This window comes from Hippopotamus amphibius, chromosome 1, assembly GCF_030028045.1.
Source record: "Hippopotamus amphibius kiboko isolate mHipAmp2 chromosome 1, mHipAmp2.hap2, whole genome shotgun sequence".
In the NCBI taxonomy this organism is placed as follows: Eukaryota; Metazoa; Chordata; class Mammalia; order Artiodactyla; family Hippopotamidae; genus Hippopotamus; species Hippopotamus amphibius.
In genome coordinates, this window is record NC_080186.1 from 41,177,324 (window position 1) to 41,200,431 (window position 23,108).

Sequence of the window (23,108 nt, forward strand, 5' to 3'; positions counted from 1 at the left end):
TTTGTCCATCTGTCAAAAAGCTTTCATATTCCCTCATTTAAAAACGTTTTAGGCTGAGCTGTGAGCCACGAATTCACTGCTGTCTTCACTTCTTCATCAGAAGTGAATCTTCATCCTCATAGGGCTGCTTTCAAGGGACCAAACAAGTGAAAGTCTGATGGAGCAAGATCAGGACTATAGGGAGGATGCTTTAACACCTCAAAACGAAGTAACCTACGACAGACTTGGGTTTTGAAAAGTCTGTGCAAGATAGGTACTGAAACAACTCATGGAAGAGCACAAACAGAGGAGTTTGGATATCTGTGAACAAAATTTGGACTGATACTCTAAGGAAGGTGAAAATTTCTTAAAGAGAATTATTACTGGTGACGAGACATGGATTCATCACTACAAGCCTGAGAGTAAACGGTAGAGTATGGAATGGAAACATCCTCAATCGCCAACCAAGAAAAAGTTCAGAAGTCAACCATGGGCTAGAAAATTGACGCTTCCAGTTTTGGGGATTCTTAAGGGCCAGTATTGGAACATTATCAAGAAAAAGGTTCAACAATCAACAGTGCACATTACAGTGAGATGCTTATTGAAGAGCTGAAGCCTAAACTTCAGATTAAATGCAGAGGACTGCTATCCAAGGGTGTTGTGATCATGCATGACAATGCACGTTTGCATACTTCTGCCCACACTGTCGACACTCTGCAAACACTTTGTTCTGATGTATTAAAGCATCCTCCCTATAGTCCTGATCTTGCTCCATCAGACGTTCACCTGTTGGTCCCCCTGAAAGCAGCCCTACGAGGATGAAGATTCACTTCTGATACAGAAGTGAAGACAGCAGTGCACTCGTGGCTCACAGCTCAGCCTAAAACATCTTTTAATGAGGAAATACGAAAGCTTACTGACAGATGGACAAAGTGTATTGAAAAGCAAGGAGATTATGTCAAAAAATGATGTATTTGTCTTTTCTAAAGGTTAATTAAAACAAATTCTACAGCCAGAGTGTGGATAATTTTTGACTCACCCTTGTATATAAAAGTCACTTTAATTTAGACACTACAAATTACAAATAATATAGAAAATTTATTATAATCAACAGTTTTTGCTGGCACATAATAGGATATGAATTCCAAATGTAATTATTTTATATACTTCTTATAATTCAGTAGAGCAACAGAATCAATGAGACAAGCGTAATCTTGGTATAAAATTGGGTTTGATACACTAATTTTTGAAAGTTCAAGTGTTTGGGACACTACCAGACAGGCAACTAGCAAGTCCCACAAGATATCTGGAGAGATGAAAATAAGAAAAGGAAGCTGTGCGTAATGAAAATCAGATAAGACCTTAGTGAAGATGCAAAAAAACTAGCATGAAGGTCAACAGACCTGAGCTACAATCTCAGCTCTGCCATAAACTAGATGAAAGATCTTTAATGACTCATTTCTTCATTCTGAAACTCAGAATTTCTCAAAAAAAATTCTTTTTTGTATAAAAGAAAATATACAAAGTTTGGAAGATTAAGAGTGTAAAAGCATTCTAGAAAAATGGATATAGAAACTAAAAAGCAAAAAGAATACAATATACTAACAAAATGTTAATTTTTGATAGTGGCTGGACTGCTTCTTTCAGCTAGTTACTTATCTGCTATGAGTCTCAGTTTTCATACCTAATAATAAAACTTACTTCACAGATTTATTGTATAGGTTAGTAAATAATTAAATAAATGGAAACCTAGTTAAAAAGTCCCTTATACAACTACATATTTTCAGTTAAAGAGAATAACTATGTTACTCTATGAATATAATTTTCAGATAATAGTAAATATGCAGGTCTCAGATATGAGGAAATAGTCATTAAGGTTACTTTTAACTCTGAATTTTTGTGACTCTAAGCTTTGCTTAAAAAAGCTGCAGAGGCATTTGACAAAATCCAACATGCTTTCATGCCAAAAAAAAAAAAAAAAACTATCAGTAAGCTAAGACTGGAAGGAAATTTCCTCAATTTAATAAGGACATTTACAAAAAACAAACAAACACCCTACAGGTAACATCATTAACAGTGATAAAAGACTAGATGCTTTTCCCTAAAACTGAGAAAAAGTCAGTCAGGTCTACTCTCACAACTCCAATTCAATATTGTATTAGAGGTCTTAGCTAGTGTAATAAGATAAGAAAAACAAAAACAAGAAAAAAACAAAGGCATTCATATATAAATGATCTCTATCCCTAGATGACGTAATTGCCTAGGTAAAAAATCTCAAATTGACAAATAAGATACTAAAAGTGTAATAAATGAGTTTAGCAAGGATGTAGAATATAGGGTCAGTGTCATATTACTATAGACTAACAGTGAACAATTAGCAACTTAAATGTTTTAAAATAATTTCATTCACAATAGCATCAAAGAGAAAGAAAATACTTAGGCATAAATCTAACAAAACATATGTGAGGTATGAATGTTGAAAAAAAATAAAAATCCTAAAAACAAACAAACAAAAAACTGATGAAAGTAATCAAGAAACAAATAAATGGAGAAATATACATTGTTCATAGATTGAAAGAAACAATAGCATTAAAAGTCAATATGTCAAATTCTCCTAAATATGTAAAGATTCAATGCAATTTCAATCAAAATCCAAACAAGATAGCAAGGTTTTTTGGTTTTGTTTTGTGATTTGTTTTCTTTGTTTCTTTGGGTTTATTTGTTTGTTTTTGTTTGTTTGTTTGTTTGTTTGTTTAGAAATCCATAAGCTTATTTTAAAATTTACATGAAAAGGCAAAGGAACTAGAATAACCAAACATATGTTTTTAAATGATAACAAGTTGGAAGACTTACACCGACTTCAAGAATTACTATAAAAAATACAGATATCAGGAGGGTGGGGAGTTGGAGAAAGAATAGTCATATAGTTCAATGAAACAGAATAGACTCAAAAAGTAGACCAACACATATACAGTCAATTGATATTAAACAAAAATACAAAAAGAATCCAATAGAAAAAGGACAGATGGTACTAAAACAATTAGAAATACATATGTAAAACATAAAGTTTAAAAAAACCAAAATATAACCTCAATCCATAGTTGATGCCATGTAGAAATATTAATTTTAAATGGATCATAAAATTTCAACAAATGTAACAGGATAGAAATTATATTAAGCATTTTTTTCTGACCAGAACAGTATGAAACTAGAAATCAATTATGGAAAGAAAAATGGAAAAAACACAAACACATGGAAATTAATCCATGCTAATAAAAGCCAATGGTTCAATGAAGAAATCAAAGAGGAAATCAGAAAATGCTATGAGACAAATAAAAATAAGACAAAACTTTCAAAAGTTATGGGACACAGCAAAATTAGTTCTAAGAGGAAAGTTTATAGCAATACAGGTCTCCTTAAGAAACAAGAAAAATCTCAAATAGACAACCTAACCTACCATCTAAAGAAATTCAAAAAAGAAGAACAAAGCCTAAAGTTGGCAGAAGTAGAAAATAATAAAGATCAAAGAGGAAATAAATAAAATAGAAACCAAAAGAAGCAATAAAAATGATCAATAAAATCAAGAACTGGATTTATGAAAAGAAAAAGAAAACCAACAAGCTGTTAGCCAGGCTCATTAAGAAAAAAAGAGAAAGGACCCAAACTAAGAAATGAAACAAAAGAGGAAAAATTACAACCAATACCATAGAGATAAAAATAAATCAGAAGAGAATAACATGAACATTTATAACAACAAATTGGACAAGCTAAAGAAGTAAATAATTTTCTAGAAACATAAAATCTTCCAATACTGAACCAGGAAGAAATAAACAATCTGAATAGAACAATCACCGGTAGTGAAATTGAATTTGCAATAATAAAACTACTAGCAAATAAAACTCCAAGACTGGAGAGCTTCATGGGAGAATGCTACCAAACATACAAAGAAGAACTAACATCTATCCTTCTCAAACTATTCCAAAATATTGAAGTGGAGGGAACATCCCAAATGCATTCTATGAGGCCATCATTACCCTGATACCAAAACCAGACAATGACACTACAAAAAATGAAGATTACAGGACAATACCACTATTGAATATAGACGCAAAAATCCTCAACAAAATATTAGGAAACTGAATTCAACAATATTTAAAAAGAATCATATACTATGATCAAGCAAGATTTATTCCAGGAATGCAAGTATGGTTTAATATCTGCAAATCACCACTTTGACAAAAAGGAGAAAAATCACTTGATCATCTCAATAGCTGCAGAAAAAGCATTTGAAAAAATTCAACATCCATTCATGATAATAACTCCAATCAAAGTTGGTATATAGGAAGCATATCTCCACATAATAAAGTCCATTAATGACAAACCCACAGATAACACCAAACTCAACATGAAAAGGTGAAGTCAGAAAAAAGACAAGGATGCCCACTCTTGAAACATCTACTTCACATAGTATTGAAACTCCTAGCCACAGCATTCAGAAAAGAAAAGAAAAAAAGCATCCAAATTGGGAGGGAAGAAATAAAACTGTCACTATTTGCAGATGACACCATACTATATATAGAAAACCCTAATGTTTCCTTCGACCTAAAAAACTATTAGAACTAATAAATTAATTCAGTAAAGTTCCAGAAATATAAAAATTATACACAGACATCTCTTGATTTTTTTATGTACTACCAATAAACTATCACAAAGAGAAAGCAAAAAACTCATTTTAAATTGCATCAAGAGGAGTAAGATATCTAGGAATAAACTTAACCAAGGAGGTGAAAGACCTATACTCTAAAAATTATAAAACACTGATTAAGGAAACTGAAGATAATACAAAGAAATAAAAAGGTATCCTGTAGTCATGGATTGGAATAATTAATATTGCTAAAATGTCCATACTACCCAAAGCAATCTACAGATTTAATGTAATTCTTATCAAGATACCTATGATCATTTTCACAGAACTATAACAAATAATCCTAAAATTCACATGGAACCACAAAGGACCCTGAATTGTTAAAGTAATTTTGTGGATAAAGAACAAACCTGGAGTATCACACTCCCTGACTTTGGACTATACTACAAAGCTACAGTAATCAAAACAGTATGGTACTGGCACAAACACAGACACATAGGTCAATGGAATGGGATAGAAAGCCCACAAATAAACTCATTTACTTATGGTCAATTAATATACAACCAAGGAGGCAAGAATATACACTGGAGAAAAGACAGTCTCTTCGATAAGTGGTGCTAAGAAAACTGGCCAGCTACATCTAAATGAATGAAATCAGAAAATTTTCTCACACCACGTACAAAAATAAATGCAAAATGAATTAAAGATCTAAATGTAAGACCAGAAGCCATAAAACTCCTTAAAGAAAACATAGGCAGAACATATCATAGCAGGAAAGTCAAAGTAACAGAATTTCCAACAGCAAACTGTCAACAGTATCAAATGCATGATAAATTAAGATAATGGGTATAATATGTCTGTTGAATTTAGCAATATGAAAATCACTTATGACTTCTATAGTAGTGAAATGCCTACTCAATAAATACTACAAAGCATAATGCCAGCTAAGTTGATATTTGAATGCTACCATTTTAAATTATGATAATAGTGCCTGGTCTAACCCATATAATGAACAAATATGCTAATATCATAAATACTCAAATGCATTGATATATATGTATATCATGATTATAAATATACAAATAATTTCAGGTATGGTTCTTAGACTTACTACCAATTACCAGAAACTCAAATTTTTATCTATAAAGGATTTCAAGTAAAAACAATAGAAGCCAACTTGAAAGAATGAAAATGTCTTCATGTTGGCAGTGTTTACACTAAAACTGTAATAATATAGCTGATATGCAAATTCTTTAAGCTTTCCATATTTTCTATGTATTGAACACTACCCTACTTTCTGAATATTTCCTTGAACAAAGAACTTCTGACTTCATGAATCAGAAATATAGCTAACTTATGTATCTTATAAAGACCATCGTAAAGTAAATGTGCCACCAACTTCATTCAACAAGCGAGTTCACTTAAACTACTAATAAAAAATATGTACCCATGCTGCAGACACTATTCAGGTTTTCATAAACATCTATTATCAATCTTTCAAACAACACCTCAAGGCCAATAGTATTTAACCAAATTTAAAGGTGAATAACTGAAGTTTAGTGGGGTTATGTAACTTGTCCAAGAGCGCAAAGTTGGCAAGTAACAAAATGAAGATTCTGACACCAAAGCTCATGCTTTTTCCCACTACACTCTAACATTACCCCTGAACAATCAGAAGTAAGAAATGTTTTTTACATTCCAGCATACTTGAGAAAGACTTCTCTCCTCTTTCTTTTCCTTAAAGCTAAGAAAATTTCTTCTCCCCAACCCAACCTTTGTGAGAATAGCTCTATTTGCGTTATCACTTACTCTTCTGTGAATAGCCTTTATATCCCTGGCTTACTTGGTTTCTTTTTTCTTTTTTTCTGTATTGTGGATACCAATATTATCTCTGTAATATACTGCACAGATTTCTTTTCCCAGAATAGTACATATCTTTCAACTTTAGGTCTTTTGTCACATAGACTTTATTTTTACAAACTCAAAAGTATCAGTCTATTTTTTTATGATTTTGCTCTTCTGTGCCTTGCATAAGAAATTCAAACCTACTCCAAGGCCAATAAAATATTTATTTTATGTTTATTTTTATAGTTTAAATTTTTAACTTGTTTTCATATTTAAGTCTTTAATCCATCTAAAAGCTTTTTAAATATCATGTGAGGAGAGAAAAGATGGCAGCGAAGTAGAGAGACGTGGAGTGCATCCCTCTCCACAGATGCATTGGGAATGCATGGAAGGACGCAGTAATTCCCAAAGAGAACCAGCTGAACACCAGCAGACGGCCTCGGACACCAGAAAGGACTGCGGGGAGCCCGACATAGCAGGTAGGGAGGCATCTACGAGGGCTCAAAGAGGGTGAAGCGGCGGAGCTGTGGCAGACGGGAGGGAGTGAGAAACATATGGAGGGTCCGCAGCGCAGCTCAGCGTTCCCGGACCGAGATATCAATTGCGGTTGAACGGAGGGTCCAGGAGCGGGAGCGTGGGAACTGGAGAGCTGGTTCAGGGTGAGAAACATTGTTGCCGGTAGGGTGACGGACCGAGAGGACAGGAGGGAGGAGGTCCGCGGAGAGGAGTGCCTGTCCCTGAGAGCTGCCCGGCCATGATGGCGGCTGGAGGCTGCAGGCTCACGGGCAGTGGGGAGGAGCTGCGTGCCTAGCCTCTCTCTCTCTTTCTGTGCCTCTACAACAGGCAGTGGACAGACACCCCGTTGGCCACCTAAGGCACTCAGGGATAACAAGCACCCTCAGGCACTCGGGCGGGGCTAGATTAAAACGCCTTGCAATGCCAAGAGCTGGGAGGCTGCCGAGAGAAAAAAGAAAAAAAAACAACAGTAGCAAAAAAAAAAAAAACCCGAGAGAGGCCCAGCTCTAAGACTTTCTGTTTACGCCTGAGCCACACCGGAGTCCCTCTGCAACAGGCACCTCCAAGCCCGACTGAAACAACAGTGCGCCACTGCGCTCTCACTCCCAGGAGAAGGAGCCACTATTGTACCCTCTCCCTCCCCACACACCGATGCTTACAGACAAACAATAAAGGAACCTCTGCTGGTCACAGAATAATGCAAAAAAACCCAAGGCAAGGAGAAGGACACTTACAGCTGAGACGTTAAGGAAACAGAAATAGTAGTTCAATACCTATTGAACTGGTCCATTCTGGGATCAGTTATGGATTTCTTTTTTCTTTTTCTTTTTCTCTCTCTCTCTTTCTTTTTTCTTTTTTTTTAAACACGATCTTAGCCCTAAGGGATCTACAAGTTTTATAACATAACTTTTCAATGATATTTTTTACTCTTTTTTTTTTTTCTTTTTCTTTTTTGCCTTTTTATATACTTCTCGCTAAGTTTTTGGTAGTACGGAAAATATAGCTCTCCTACTTTCCTTTCATCCCTATCTTTTATACATTTCTATTCATTTCTTTTTATTTGTATATTTCCAACCACATTACGCTCTTCTGTTCCCCTTTCTTCCAGCCATTTTAAGTTTATTTTATCTTAATATATGTATAAGCAACACTATCGGTCTGCTCAGACTCCTTGCTCTATTCTCCAGATGATGCACTGCCTTGGTATTTAATATTAGGCTTTTGTCTTTATCTTAGTTCTTAGTATAGTTGTCTAATTACATTCTGAGAATCTCCATTCTCTATGGTGGTACTCTGGCTCTTTTCTATAGTTGATCCTAGCTTACAAAATCTCCCTGGATTAATGTTTGTATGTATAAGGTGTTATTTGTTTGTTCGTTTGCTTTTGCTTTTGTCTCTGATTTGTTCTGTTTCAGTTGTCAATTTCTGTTGGGTTTCTCTTTGAATATCTGATAGCACACTGGGGTTCTGTCAGGTCTTTCTAGAGTCTTATGTCCTAACGGATTCAGTAATTGTGTGTCTTATACATGTATGTGTTTCCTAGACCTAATATTCATTTGATCCAATACTTGGACATTAGTCTGAGGCTTGGACAGTCTTCTATAAACACCTCTATCGCCAGGACAAGCAATCCCAAAAGTTTGGACAACCATGAGGAAACAAAGAAACACCATGCAGGCAAAGGAGCAGGAAAAAAACCCACAAGACCAAATAAATAAGGAGGAAATAGGAAAAATGCCTGAAAAAGAATTTAGAGTAATGATAGTAAAAGTGATACAAAATCTCAATAACAAAATAGAGAAAGTACAAGAAACAGTTCATAAGAACTCAGAAAAACAAACAGCAATGGATAATAAAACTGAAATTAAAAATACCCTAGATGCTATAACCAGCAGAATGACTGAGGCAGAAGAATGAATGAGTGAGTTGGAAGATAGAATGGGGGAAATAAACGCCACAGAGCAGGAAAAAGAAAAAACAATAAAAAGAATAGAAGACAGTCTCAGAGACCTCAGGGATAACATTAAGAGTACCAACATTTGAATTATAGGCATCCCAGAAGAAGAAGAAAACAAGAAAGGGTCTGAGAAAATATTTGAAGAGGTTCTAGTGGAAAACTTCCCCAACATGGGAAAGGAAATAATTCACCAAGTCCAAGAAGCACAGAGAGTCCCATACAGAATAAACCCAAGGAGAAATACACCAAGACACATATTAATCAAACTAACGACAATTCAACACAAAGAAAAAATATTAAAAGCAGCAGGAGAAAAGCAACTAACAACATATAAGGGAAAACCCATCAGGATAACAGCTGACCTTTCTACAGAAACTCTGCAGGCCAGAAGGGAATGGCAGGATATACTGAAAGTCCTGAAAGAGAGAAAACTACAGCCAAGAATACGCTACCCAGCAAGAATCTCATTCAGATTTGAGGGAGAAATCAAAAGCTTTCCAGACAAGCAGAAGTTCAGAGAATTCAGCACCACCAAACCAGCCTTACAACAAGTGCTAAAGGAACTTCTCTAAGTAGGAAACACAAGAAAAGGAAAACACCTACAAATACAAACCCAAAACAATTCAGTAAATGGTAATTGGAACACACATGTTAGTAATCACTTTAAATGTAAATGGATTAAATGCTCCAACCAAAAGACACAGACTGGCCGAATGGATACAGAAACAAGACCCTTCTATATGCTGCCTACAAGAAACCCACTTCAGACCAAGGGATACATATAGACTGAAAGGAAAGGGATGGAAAAAGATATTCCATGCAAATGGAAGTCAAAAGAAAGCTGGAGTAGCAATACTCATATCAGACAAATTAAACTTGAAAGTAAGGACTATTACAAGAGACAAGGAAGGACACTACATAATGATCAAGGGATCCATTCAAGAAGAACATGTCACAATGGTAAATATCTATGCCCCCAATATAGGAGCACCTCAATACATAAGGCAAATGCTAACAGCTATAAAAGGGGACATCGACAGGAACACAATAATAGTGGGAGACTTGAACACCCCACTTACATCAATGGACAGATCATCCAAACAGAAAATAAATAAAGACACACAAGCTTTAAATGACACATTAAACCATCTCAACTTAATTGATATTTATAGGACATTCCATCCAAAAACGACAGAATACACTTTCTTCTCAAGTGCACACGGAAGGAACATTTTCCAGGATAGATCACATCTTGGGTCACAAATCAAACCTCAGCAAATTCAAGAAAACTGAAATCATATCAAGCATCTTCTCAGACCACAACGCCATGAGACTAGATATCAATTACAGGAAAAAAACTGCAAAAAATACAAACACATGGCGGCTAAACAATTCACTCTTAAACAACCAAGGAATCACTACAGAAATCAAAGAGGAAATCAAAAAATATCTAGAAACAAAGGACAACGAAAACACAACAACCCAAAACCTATGGGATGCAGCAAAAGCAGTTCTAAGAGGGAAGTTTATAGCAATACAGTCCTACCTTAAGAAACAAGAAAATGATCGAATAAACAACCTAACCTTACACCTCAAACAACTAGAGAAAGAAGAACAAAGAAACCCCAAAGTGAGCAGAAGGAAAGAAATCATAAAGATCAGAGCAGAAATAAATGAAAAAGAAAGGAAAGAAACCATAGCAAAAATAAATAAAACTAAAAGCTGGTTTTTTGAGAAGATTAACAAAATTGATAAACCATTAGCCAGACTCATCAAGAAAAAAAAAGGAGAAGATGCAAATCTACAGAATTAGAAATGAAAAAGGAGAAGTAACAACAGAAACCTCAGAAATACAAAACATCATGAGAGGCTACTACAAGCAACTAGATGCCAATCAATTGGATAACCTGGAAGAAATGGATACATTCTTAGAAAAATACAATCTTCCAAGACTGAACCAGAAAGAAATAGAAACCATGAACAGATCAATCACAAGTACGGAAATTGAGGCAGTGATTAAAAATCTCCCAACACACAAAAGCCCAGGACCAGATGGGTTCACGGGTGAATTCTATCTAACATTTCAAGAAGAGTTAACACCTATCCTTCTCAAACTCTTCCAAAATATTGCAGAAGGCGGAACACTCCCAAACTCATTATACGAGGCTACCATCACCGTGATACCAAAACCAGGCAAAGATGTCACAAAAAAAGAAAACTACAGACCAATATCACTGATGAATATAGATGCAAAAATCCACAACAAAATACTAGCTAACAGACTCCAACAGCACATTAAAAAAATCATACACCATGATCAAGTGGGGTTTATCCCTGGCAAGGATTCTTCAATATACGCAAATCAATCAATGTGATACATCATATCAACAACTTGAAGGATAAAAACCATATGATCATTTCAATAGATGCAGAAAAAGCTTTTGACAAAGTTCAACATCCATTTATGATAAAAGCTCTCCAGAAAATGGGCATAGAACGAAATTACCTCAACATAATAAAAGCCATATATGAAAAACCAAAAGCCAACCTCGTTCTCAATGGGGAAAAACTGGAAGAATTCCCTCTTAGAACAGGAACAAGACAAGGGTGTCCACTCTCACCACTATTATTCAACATAGTTTTGGAAGTTTTAGCCACAGCAATCAGAGAAGAAAAAGAAATCAAAGGAATCCAAATTGGAAAGGAAGAAGTAAAATTGTCACTCTTTGCAGATGACATGATATTATATATAGAAAACCCTAAAGACTCTACCAGTAAACTGCTAGCACTCATTGATGAGTTTAGTAAAGTAGCAGGATACAAAATTAATGCACAGAAATCTCTTGCATTCCTATACACTAACAACGGAAGAGCAGAAAGAGAAATGAAGGAAACTCTCCCATTCACCACTGCAACCAAAAGAATAAAATACCTAGGAATAAACCTGCCTAAGGAGGCAAAAGATCTGTATGCAGAAAACTTTAAGACATTGATGCAAGAAATCAAAGACGACACAAACAGATGGAGGGACATACCATGTTCCTGGATTGGAAGAATCAACATAGTGAAAATGACTGTACTACCCAAAGCAATTTACAGATTCAATGCAATCCCGATCAAATTACCAATGGCATTTTTCACAGAACTAGAGCAAGAAATCTTACGATTTGTATGGAAACACAAAAGACCCCGAATAGCCAAAGCAATCTTGAGAAGGAAAAAGGGAGTTGGTGGAATCAGGCTTCCTGACTTCAAACTATACCAGAAGGCCATAGTGATCAAGACAGTATGGTACTGGCACAAAAACAGAAAGGAAGATCAATGGAATAGAATAGAGAACTCAGAGGTAAGCCCAAACACATATGGGCACCTTATCTTTGACAAAGGAGGTACGAGTATACAATGGAAAAAAGACAGCCTCTTCAATAAGTGGTGCTGGGACAATTGGACAGCAACATGTAAAAGAATGAAATTAGAACACTTCCTAACACCACACACAAAAATAAACTCCAAATGGATTAAAGACCTACATGTAAGGCCAGACACTATAAAACTCCTAGAGGAAAACATAGGCAGAACATTCTATGACATACATCAAAGCAACATCCTTTTTGACCCACCTCCTAGAATCATGGGAATAAAATCCAGAATAAACAAATGGGACCTCATGAAACTTAAAAGCTTTTGCACAGCAAAAGAAACCATAAACAAGACTAAAAGGCAACCCTCAGAATGGGAAAAAATAATTGCCTATGAAACAATGGACAAAGGATTAACCTCCAAAATATACAAGCAGCTCATGAAGCTTAATACCAAAAAAGCAAATAACCCAATCCACAAATGGGCAGAAGACCTAAATAGACACTTCTCCAAAGAAGACATACAGATGGCCAACAAACACATGAAAAGATGTGCAACATCACTAATCATCAGAGAAATGCAAGTCAAAGCCACAATGAGGTATCACCTCACACCAGTCAGAATGGCCATCATCACAAAGTCTGGAAACCACAAATGTTGGAGAGGGTGTGGAGAAAAGGGAACTCTCCTGCACTGTTGGTGGGAATGTAAGTTGGTACAGCCACTATGGAAAACAATTTGGAGGTTCCTTAAAAAACTACAAATAGAACTACCATATGATCCAGTCATCCCACTACTGGGCATATACCCAAAGAAAACCATCATCCCAAAAGAAACATGTACCATAATGTTTATTGCAGCACTATTTAGAATAGCCGGGACATGGAAGCAACTGAAATGCCCATCAACAAATGAATGGATAAAGAAGATGTGGCATATATATACAATGGAATATTACTCAGCTATAAAAAGGGATGAGATGGAGCTATATGTAATGAGGTGGATAGAACTACAATCTGTCATACAGAGTGAAGTAAGTCAGAAAGAGAAGGACAAATATTGTACACTAACTCACATATACGGAATCTAAAAATGGTACTGATGAACTCAGTGACAAGAACAAGGATGCAGATACAGAGAATGGACTGGAGAACTCGAAGTATGGGAGGGGGCGGGGGGTGAAGGGGAAACTGAGACGAAGCGAGAGAGTAGCACAGACATATATATACTACCAACTGTAAAATAGTCAGTGGGAAGTTGTTGTATAACAAAGGGAGTCCAACTCGAGGATGGAAGATGCCTTAGAGGACTGGGGCGGGGAGGGTGGGGGGGACTTGACGGTGGGGAGTCAAGGAAGGGAGGGAATACGGGGATATGTGTATAAAAACAGATGATTGAACCTGGTGTACCCCCAAAAAAATAAAAAATAAAAAATAAATAAAATGGATTACCGGTTAAAAAAAAAACAATATCATGTGAAATTGGGGTACAGTTTGTCATACAACTCTATTGATTGAATAGGCCCTACTATTCCTAGTATTTTATAATGCAACCTCTGTCATATATCAAGTTTCCTTATATAAACAGCCTTGTTTCTGAGTTCCTGTCTGTCCATTTAGACTACCTGTCTATTCTTATTCCAGTGCCATTGTATTTATTTCACTATTCTATAAATAAAAATTCTTAGCTGAAATATAAATTTCTATAAGATAAACTTATATCCACTTCTTCTTCTTCTTCAAAGTTGGCTTGGCTATTTTTGACCCTTTGATTTTCAATACAAATTTTAGGATTAACTTATCAAGTTCTATTAACAAAATCTGATGAGAATAATGATTGGAATCGTATTAAAGGGTGATTTGGGGAGAGCAGACATCTTTATAATATTGAGCTTTCACTTCTGAAAACATAGTTTGAATCTCATTTTATCAGATTATCCCTCCAGTATCTCTTATTTTTGATGTTATCTCTGTATTTCTCTCATTTTTCAATGACTGTTATTCAGACTTCAATGACATTTCTCCAATATAGACAGAGACAATATTTCCAACACTCTGGGTACTTTGAGTTCCTCTTCTCCAATATCTTATCTTCCATTATATACCTCCAGCTGTTCCCATAGTCATACTCTACACCTTGATATTTCCAATAGTTACAATAATTGAAATTCCTTAAATTTTCTTCCAGTCATCCCACTACTTAATGACAACCTCTTTGCAGCTTATTCACTATCATACACTAATCACTTACTTCATAAGAATCTCCAACAAGAGTAAATAAAAATCCCTGTTTGCCTAGAAAAGTTCTAGTTTATCCCTGTTGTCCAGTTGTAATTATTAGGGCATCTTTCACTCTCAAAGTTGACTGACTGGATATAAAAATTGACACTGGATGATATGGTTATTCCACCTTCAATGCACTGATCTATCGTGTTTTTACCACCTTTCACCTTTTCATGACTCGCCATGCCCTTACTGTACTCTCTCTTCTCTAAATTTGCCTTCATGTATCCTGGACTCTCTCATCTTTCTATTATTTTGTGGTCAGTATTGCTAAAAAAACACAATCATGGTCTGCTTCCAGCCATACTGGATTGTCTGGTATCAAATTTACCCTCCCAACATAAACAACTAGAATGCTGGACCAAAAAAATATAAAACAGATTTTTTTTTTTAGACAATGGACAGCAGGCAACTCACGATTGATCCCTGAGAGGGGGGAGATAAGGTAAGGCCTCTGATCACTAAAGATTTCTTTCTGAAGGCACATTCTGAACTGTGATGCAAGGCAAAAGAACTCATGGAAAATGTGGATACCTCACTGAGTTAAACAAACAGAAGTAGGGGTTCACAGAGCTGGGTTGGTGATGATGTGGTTGGAATTACAGAACAGAGAGCACCAGAGGAGACCAAATTATGCACAGGGACTTCCCTGGTGGCGCAGTGGTTAAGACTCCACAGTCCCAATGCAGGGGGCCAGGGTTCGATCCCTGATCAGAGAACTAGGTCCCACATGCATGCCACAACTAAGAGTTCCCATGCCACAACTAAGGAGCCAGCAAGCTGCAACTAAGGAGCCCACCTGCCACAACTAAGACCCGGTGCAACCAAATAAATAAATATTGGGGGAAAAAAGTACGCACAGAAAAACTCCAGAAATTTACATAGGGTTCAACTTGATTCTCAGGCTGAATGCAAAGCTGTACACAGATAAGGTAAGACTCCATGAGAACAGGCAAAGAACAATTACTAGAAAGTGGCAGAACAATTCCAAGAACTCACACAGAGCTGGGAGACATTCAAACCCAAGCAAATCATAACATTTCATTAGAGACTCCAGAAGTATCACATCTTAGTAGCAGAGTTAAACTAGTCCTAAAGTCAAGGCTACTATAGACCTGCCTTAACAACACTTAAAAGCAAGCCTTGATGTTCACAACAGAGTAACCAGTTCCATATCTGCCTAATACCACAAACAACTAGAAAACTGAATAAAATATCTGAAATAGATGTTTTCAGACATTGAAGAAAAAGCATCACAAAGGTGGGAACCCTAATAGAAAGGAAATAAATGAGATAATTCCTATGACAACTCTGGCTTTCAAGACACAGGCATGGGAGATGTTCTAACTGTAACCAGACAGATTAAAAAGACCCCTTTGAACATCTGGAGCACTCAGCAGCTACTCCAGAAGGGTCGTGTCTGGACCCACTAAGACCGAACAACAATTAACGCATTAGGCCTGCACCAAGAAAACTTTAAATAAACCTATGTGTATCTTGAGAGCAAAAAGAAAGACAAAAAAATAGACATAATAAATAAAATAATTAAACAGTATATTGTAAAGTGATGGTTTCTAAAAGAAAAAGTAGAACAGAGTAACAGAGGTGTGTGGAGTAGGACAAAAGGAATAGTCACTAAGATTGGCCTGAGAAGGTGACATTTGAGCAAAGACAAAGGAAGTGAGGAAATTTGTTATACAAATATCTAGCAGAAGGGCAAGTGGGAATAACCATTGCCCTAGCTCTAAGGTAGAATCATGACTGGCTTGTTTGAGGAATAGCAAAGAAGCCAGAGCTGTGTGGGCAAAGCAGAAAGTAGTAGAAAATGTGGTCAAAGAAGTGTGTATGTTGTAGGGTAGGGTAGGTAGGTCAGACTGATGATTTTGAAGGATCTAGTGGGCCATTTTAGAGATATTGTCTTTTATGCTGAGATGTAAAAATTAATTAGAGGAGTTTAACAGAGCAGTCATACAATATGACCTACATCATAAAATTACCCCATTTCCCTGTTAAGAGTACACATTAAAGGCAGGGTAGGCCTAGAATATAAACAGGGAGCCAGTTAGGAGACTTTTATCACAGACATAGAAAGTAACTGGCAGAGCTAGGCCTGCAGTTCAGGTATGTATAACAGAAAGTACACGTTCATAAGCATCATAATTTGCTTGATGATGATAATGATGATGATGATGATGATATTTATAATAGTAGATTTGAAAGAAGAATAAGGAAGATGAAGAAAAGGACTAGAAGAAGGAGAAAGAGAAGGAAGAAGACCACAGCAAAAAACAGTGGTAATAATCTAGTAATAATTTGTTGTGGTAGTTTTTCCTCTTGCTCTTTTTAGTATTATTTCTACTGTCAGGTGTTTTAGTAAAAACAATAGCCATCAAGTGGTGAATCTCTGTTATCTATCTACCAAATACCATAGTAGGCTGTTTACAAGCATTTTCCCATTTAATTTTCACAACACTCACATGAAGTAGTATTATCATCTTTGTTTTACAGATGGAAAACTGAGGTACTAAGAGATTAATTTAACTGACCAATGGTAAAACAGCTCATAAGTATGACTCAGGATATAAACCCAAGTCTGTTTGAATCCATTGTCCTGTGATCTTTCTACCACGATATGCTGCCTCTGTTTACTGTCAAGTCCAGCCATAGCCAGGATGAAGTTTCACTGAGACTGAAATCTTCAGGATAGAGACTAAAGCAACAGCAAACCTTGGAATTTTAAAGTCCAATCCAGACATGTCATATATAAAAGTGTATGTCTGTGTGAGCGTGTGTTTAAGCTATATTACTGCTTATAATAATGTAAGAAATACTTCATTGTTTAAAAAAAACACTTTTTTTAAAAATTCACATTACACACCTGGGTAACATTTCACACATAAAGATGTTCACTACAGTGTTATTTATAACAACAGATAATGGAAAATAATCTTTATGCCCAAGATTTAAAGAAATGGTCAAACAGTACATAGCTATGGCATTTATGAGGTTTTTAATGACAGAAAATTGCTTGTGATACTGTTTAGTTTCCTTATAAGTAAGATATAAAAATTTATATGTAGTACAAATTTAACTATGCTCCAAAAAATAAAATAGAAAATAAATAAGCCTAGAGGTAAATATGCCAAAAGCTAATAGTATTTGTTTCTAGGTAGTAAGATTATGGGGGTGGGGGGAGGGGGCGTGTGCTTTTTCTCTGCTTCTAATAATTATCTATATTTTCCAAATTTACTACAGTGAACATTGGATACTTTTATAATCAGAAAGGGGAAAAAATAAACTCAAAGAGATAAAAAGACTATAAAGGAAAGAAAACAGTTTCAATGGTCCAGGCACATTATTTTATTTCTTCTTATTGGCTGAAGTTTTATCGTACTTAAATAAAAAGATTTGCTTTCACATCACACAAGTGTTCTGCTGCATCAATAATAAATTTCCAATAAGAATGTTTAATATAGGTCTTTCAGAGAGAAAATTATTTTCAATAAAGATACTGGGATGTTTAGTTATCGTAGATTCTTCCAAATGTCCTATTTAACAACTACTTTGGGGGGTTAATTTATCAGTCCTAAAAAACAGCACCATATGTTCCAAGTTTTTATCACTTCCTAAAAACATTAAGGAAGATAACCCAAAAGCTAGACCTGTTTATACAGTATATTTGATGCTTTGATTTTTAGTGGAGTCAGCCTTTGATGACTAATATTTCTTTTGCCTGCTAGTACCAAACCTTAAATAAGGCTCCTGACTATATTACATTCATGCAGGTTTCATTTTAAAGGAAATTGGAGAGATGGAAAAAGATTATAGGAAGAGACATTATAACAACAGACCTCACAAGTCAACCTTAATAGTAAAACCATTCTTTTTCATGTAGACAACCAAGAAAACAAATATCCTGTGAGCTAGAGATATGTATTATATCTTTGCAGCAGATCTCTATGCCTTCTTGAGACAGATTTCCATAATTATATAATGTGACTGCAGTTGATGAAGCAATGGCCCACAGAAAGCAGCTGATAAAGCATCAGGCTCCAGGAAACCAGATAAACATGTTCACAATTTCTAATTGTAACAAGGGTAGAATAACACTGGATATGAAGATAGAACTTAGACAGACAAAGCAAAATATCGGTTCCTTCAACTTTAAAATAAGCATCCGTAAAACAGCACCAACTCTCTTATTAGAATAATAACTTAGCACATATTCATGTTACTTCCTTGATTGATAGACAAGATTCAAAAGAGACTGTGTGATATAACATGCAGTATGAAAATTATAACACTCTGGAAGAGTGATTTTAAACAACAAAAGGAATATACCTCTAAGCAAACTAGAAGAGCCAAGAACAAGAAACTTTGAAATGTATGAGCAACTTGTCCAAAAGACTATCCCAGGTCATATAACTTAAGAAATACATTTTCCTAACACTCTAGCCACCTCACCTCTCTGCAACCCCTCCACCTGACCATAGGAGTGACATAAGGATACTCTTTATGAGAGACTAATGTGAAAACTACACTAGGAATTTAATATGGCCCAAAGGGGAAAAAAAAAAACAACAAAATATAATTCCAGAGCTTCTGCTAAGTCTCTACTTAGCAAAGGATATGAGAACAGACTCTGTTCCTTGAAAAATAATAGGTCTCATTTCTTAGGAGTTAGTGGATTTCTGGTTACAGCAGGCAAGCTGAAAGACATGCATGTGCTGTGCATAAAGAGGAAAAGAATAATCCCCTTTGTGAATTTAGAAATCCTGTAAGATTATACTGCTTTAAAGAAAATGTTTCCCCTCCTTAATATGAATTGACTATGCCACCTCAGAATTACTATTTGTTTTCCAGTGGTGTGCGTATATGACAGCTGTAAGTAACTGACATGACTCAGGCACACCAACAGAAGAATGAGAGGTTGTATGCTTACCTCACGGTAGCATAGACATCTTCATAGGGGACCCAAACTTAGAGTGCCAAGACTCAGTCTTGTACATATGGCTAAATCCTCCTGCTGTGAGTTATATTCTCAAGACTCAGTAACACAGACTTTGGAAAAAGCACTTTGAGGATTATTGATTGTCTTGCTAGAATAAGAGGGACGATCCTAGGGAAAAGTGAAGCCCTGTAGGTAAAGTGTAGGTGTCCCTAAGGTGGTTTCAGTGCAGGAATATTATTCTTACTGTGAAAAATTGAAAAAGGAATTCTCTCATGGGAGAGTAAGTAAAACTAATCAGCAAAGCAAGGAACTAAAGTTTGTCCTAGAGCAATAATCTGTGTGAGGTTTAACTTTTTTTCCATTTGTCTTAACTGCTAAATCATATTTAGCTAACAATGTTCAGAGCTCTCCTATATATTTAATTTCTTCTGGTTAGTTCTAAACCTCAGTAAACATTACATACACCCAGTCCTATGTCAGTGGTATTGTAGAAAATTAAAAGAATCAGTAGTAAAGTGAAGTGACTGTTCCTGAACCCCTCTTCTGCTGAAGGCAGTATGCCAAGAAGAGCATTGTGTCAAGGACAAATGAGATAAATTCCTAAATTCCAGATACTGACACTGCCTAACCTAACATATGACTCAAGTTGCAACTGAAAGAAACAGAAGCATGCAACCAGGTGAAACAGCAAGCAGAACAGATTGACTTGGGAGGGGAAATTAAACAAACTCCTTACTTTCTCCCAAATATACTAGAAAAAAACGACCCTGAAGGAAGAAGGCAGATATTAGATTATAGGGCTATGCTTTCATCTGCTTAAAGGAATCCTATCACTATGTGTACAAAGTTTATGCAAAGTCTTCCAAAATCAGCTGTCTCAATATAACAATGATAATTGATTTCTTAGGGTTGGATTTTTATTAGTGTTTGTTCAAAGCATATGTCCTTAGTTCTCTCTATTTTCATCAACACTATTAATTAAAAACAGATTTGAACAGGATTATAAAAACATACACTGTTAAGTTAGAAAATGTAGATGAACAAATAGTAGTTAAAGATAGAGTAATACTATTATAATAACAGAAAAGTTAGTAAACAAAACACAAGCAAAAAAGTTTTCCAGACTCATTATATTGGGCTACAAACTTGGCTCTGAGTTTTCCAGCATCCAAAGCAAAGGGAAAAGTAGGATCAGTTACAAGAATAATATCATTTTTAAGATATAAACACCTTGTTATATAGGAGAAGAAATGCTTTTTCTGAAACTGAGTCCTGTGAAGAAATAATATACAGAACAGCACTCTATAATAAACACAATAGCAAGTCACTTCCAGTGTTTCCTTATAGTGTTCCCCAAGGAACATACAGCACATAACTTTAATGCTTCAATCAGTAAAGAACACTTTGTGTTCTCAGATAATCTATTTGTATTTTTAATAACCACCAGATAACAAAAGTCAGTATATTATACCTGTTACTCTATATCTCTTGAAATAAAATATCACTACTGCACATATACAAGAAAATATTCCTAATATGATATTTGATATTCCTAAAATAAAACAAAAGTATAATTTTCTTATCAAAACCACACTGAAGGTAACCACTATTTCTCTCACCTGTGATTCTTTCACGTTTTCAACAGTAAAGTTGAACCAGACTCGGAAGCGTGGATTACAGGTATCCGGCCTAATGAATAAGTCATACTCAAACTCAGAGACCTGGTCCACCCGTCCAAGGTTACCTGTTAATAAAAATTAAGAGAATTGGGTTTCAATAGAAGTTCGTGAAGCTCAATGGTACATATATTTAAATATTATGAGCTCTGACAGTGACATTTATCATCACTCAGTACCTATAGGTTCATCTTTCACAATCTGTAAGGCTGCCAATTCTGAATGTAGTCCAGAATTAGAGGAGGTTTTCAGCTAGTCTAGGCTGTGTTACAAGCAACTCTTCCTCTCTTCATGATCTAGCAGATTTTATTTGTACTACAAGTGTCTTTGACAGATTGGGATGCTGTATAGAGCATGTGGCAAGCCCCCATAAACCAAGTAAGAATCACAACCAAACTTCAGTTTCCTAGGTAAAAAAACAAAGGTGATAATACCTTGTGTATTCTGTAGTAAGTTTTATGGTATATAAATTACCTCTAATATTGATCTTGTTTAATTCTCACAACACAGCTATGCAGTTTGTACTGTGTTGGGTATATTTCTCAACTTCTATCAGAACATGATAAAGAATATATAAAGCAGAGTAAGGTTTAAACAAAAATTAGAAGTAGTTGCTACATAAGAATAATAATGGTAAAGCCTCAAACAACCATGAAATTAATTTCCATTTCCTCCACTAACAGAACAAGCATATCAAAAATGTATAAACTTAGATGTCACTCCTCCCATTCTTTGTCTCTCATCTCTCTGCTTGATATTCTAATGAGTGGTAAATTGCTCAAAATGCTAACAGTGGGATGGGACAAAAAATAAAAGCCAAGAGTCTGCTGAATTCCCAAACAGATAACCAACAGCTAAAGAAGAGTAAACATGACTATAGAAAGCAACAAAGCAATTGACTGAGAGGCCAGTATAGTACTCTACTTGAAGAGCAGAGCAATATCCTACTTTAACAGTAAGGTCCCACTGTATAGCACAGGAAACTATATTCAACATCCTGGGATAAACCATAATGGAAAAGAATATAAAAAAGAATGTATATGTGTTTATAACTGAGTCACTTTGCTGTACAGCAGAAATTAACGCAATATTGTAAATCAACTATACTTCAATTAAAAATAAATTAAAAAATTAATTCTATAAGTCAACACAAAAAAATAAGCTCTAGTCTATCTTTCTCCAAAAGAACACTCAGAATTAAACTTTAACCTTATATGCACCAAAGTTTTAAATTATTTCTTTTTACTAGTTCTACTGGCATGTCACTTGCTTCTCTGAGCAACAGTTCTAGTAGATGCAGATCTAGCCTGGGAATCAGCAGACCTGAATTCTAGCTCAGTTGACTCACTGTGCAACAAGGAGTAAGTTACTTACCCTCTCAATGCCTCATCTGCGAAATGAGAATATTGGGTTACCTAACTTCTAAGGTTCCTTTCAACTGTAACGGTGAGTGATCCAAGATATTAAGATAACCCTTCCTTGAAAACCAAATCAACTAACCTTAGGGTGATTTTGTCTGTTCTCATTAAAATGTGGCCCGAGAAACCAAACTTATGCCTCCTTCCAGAACCAGAACAATCAGTTACCTCACGTTAAGTACACACATTTTTAAAAATGCACTGATGGGAAAATTCAAATAAGAGCTAATTAGAACTGAAATATTTTAATTTTTCTAGTTTCAATTGTCTTAAGAATTTCCATGGAGATTTTTCAATGAATTTGGTCCTTGCAAATATTATCCCCCAAAAATATTTACTGAGCCTTTTTTTGTAGAGGATAGAACACATTACATGAGAGCACTAAACCTGAAAGCAGAAGATCTAGACTCAAGTTTTCTCTCTGTCACTTACTGAGTGATCTTGGAAAAGTCACTTAACCTCTGTCAACCTCTGCTTTT

The 23,108-nt window shown here is 35.5% G+C and overlaps 1 protein-coding gene across 1 annotated transcript in view; it reads right to left on the bottom strand.

Annotated features, from left to right (window-relative positions):
- The window catches only part of AGBL4 (AGBL carboxypeptidase 4), a 1,220,133-nt gene that overhangs the window by 1,045,919 nt on the left and 151,106 nt on the right, over positions 1-23,108 (bottom strand). The window contains exon 3 of the mRNA XM_057744086.1: positions 21,155-21,279. Within this exon, the coding sequence (XP_057600069.1) occupies positions 21,155-21,279 (125 nt within the window). The remainder of the gene's footprint in view (positions 1-21,154; positions 21,280-23,108) is intronic.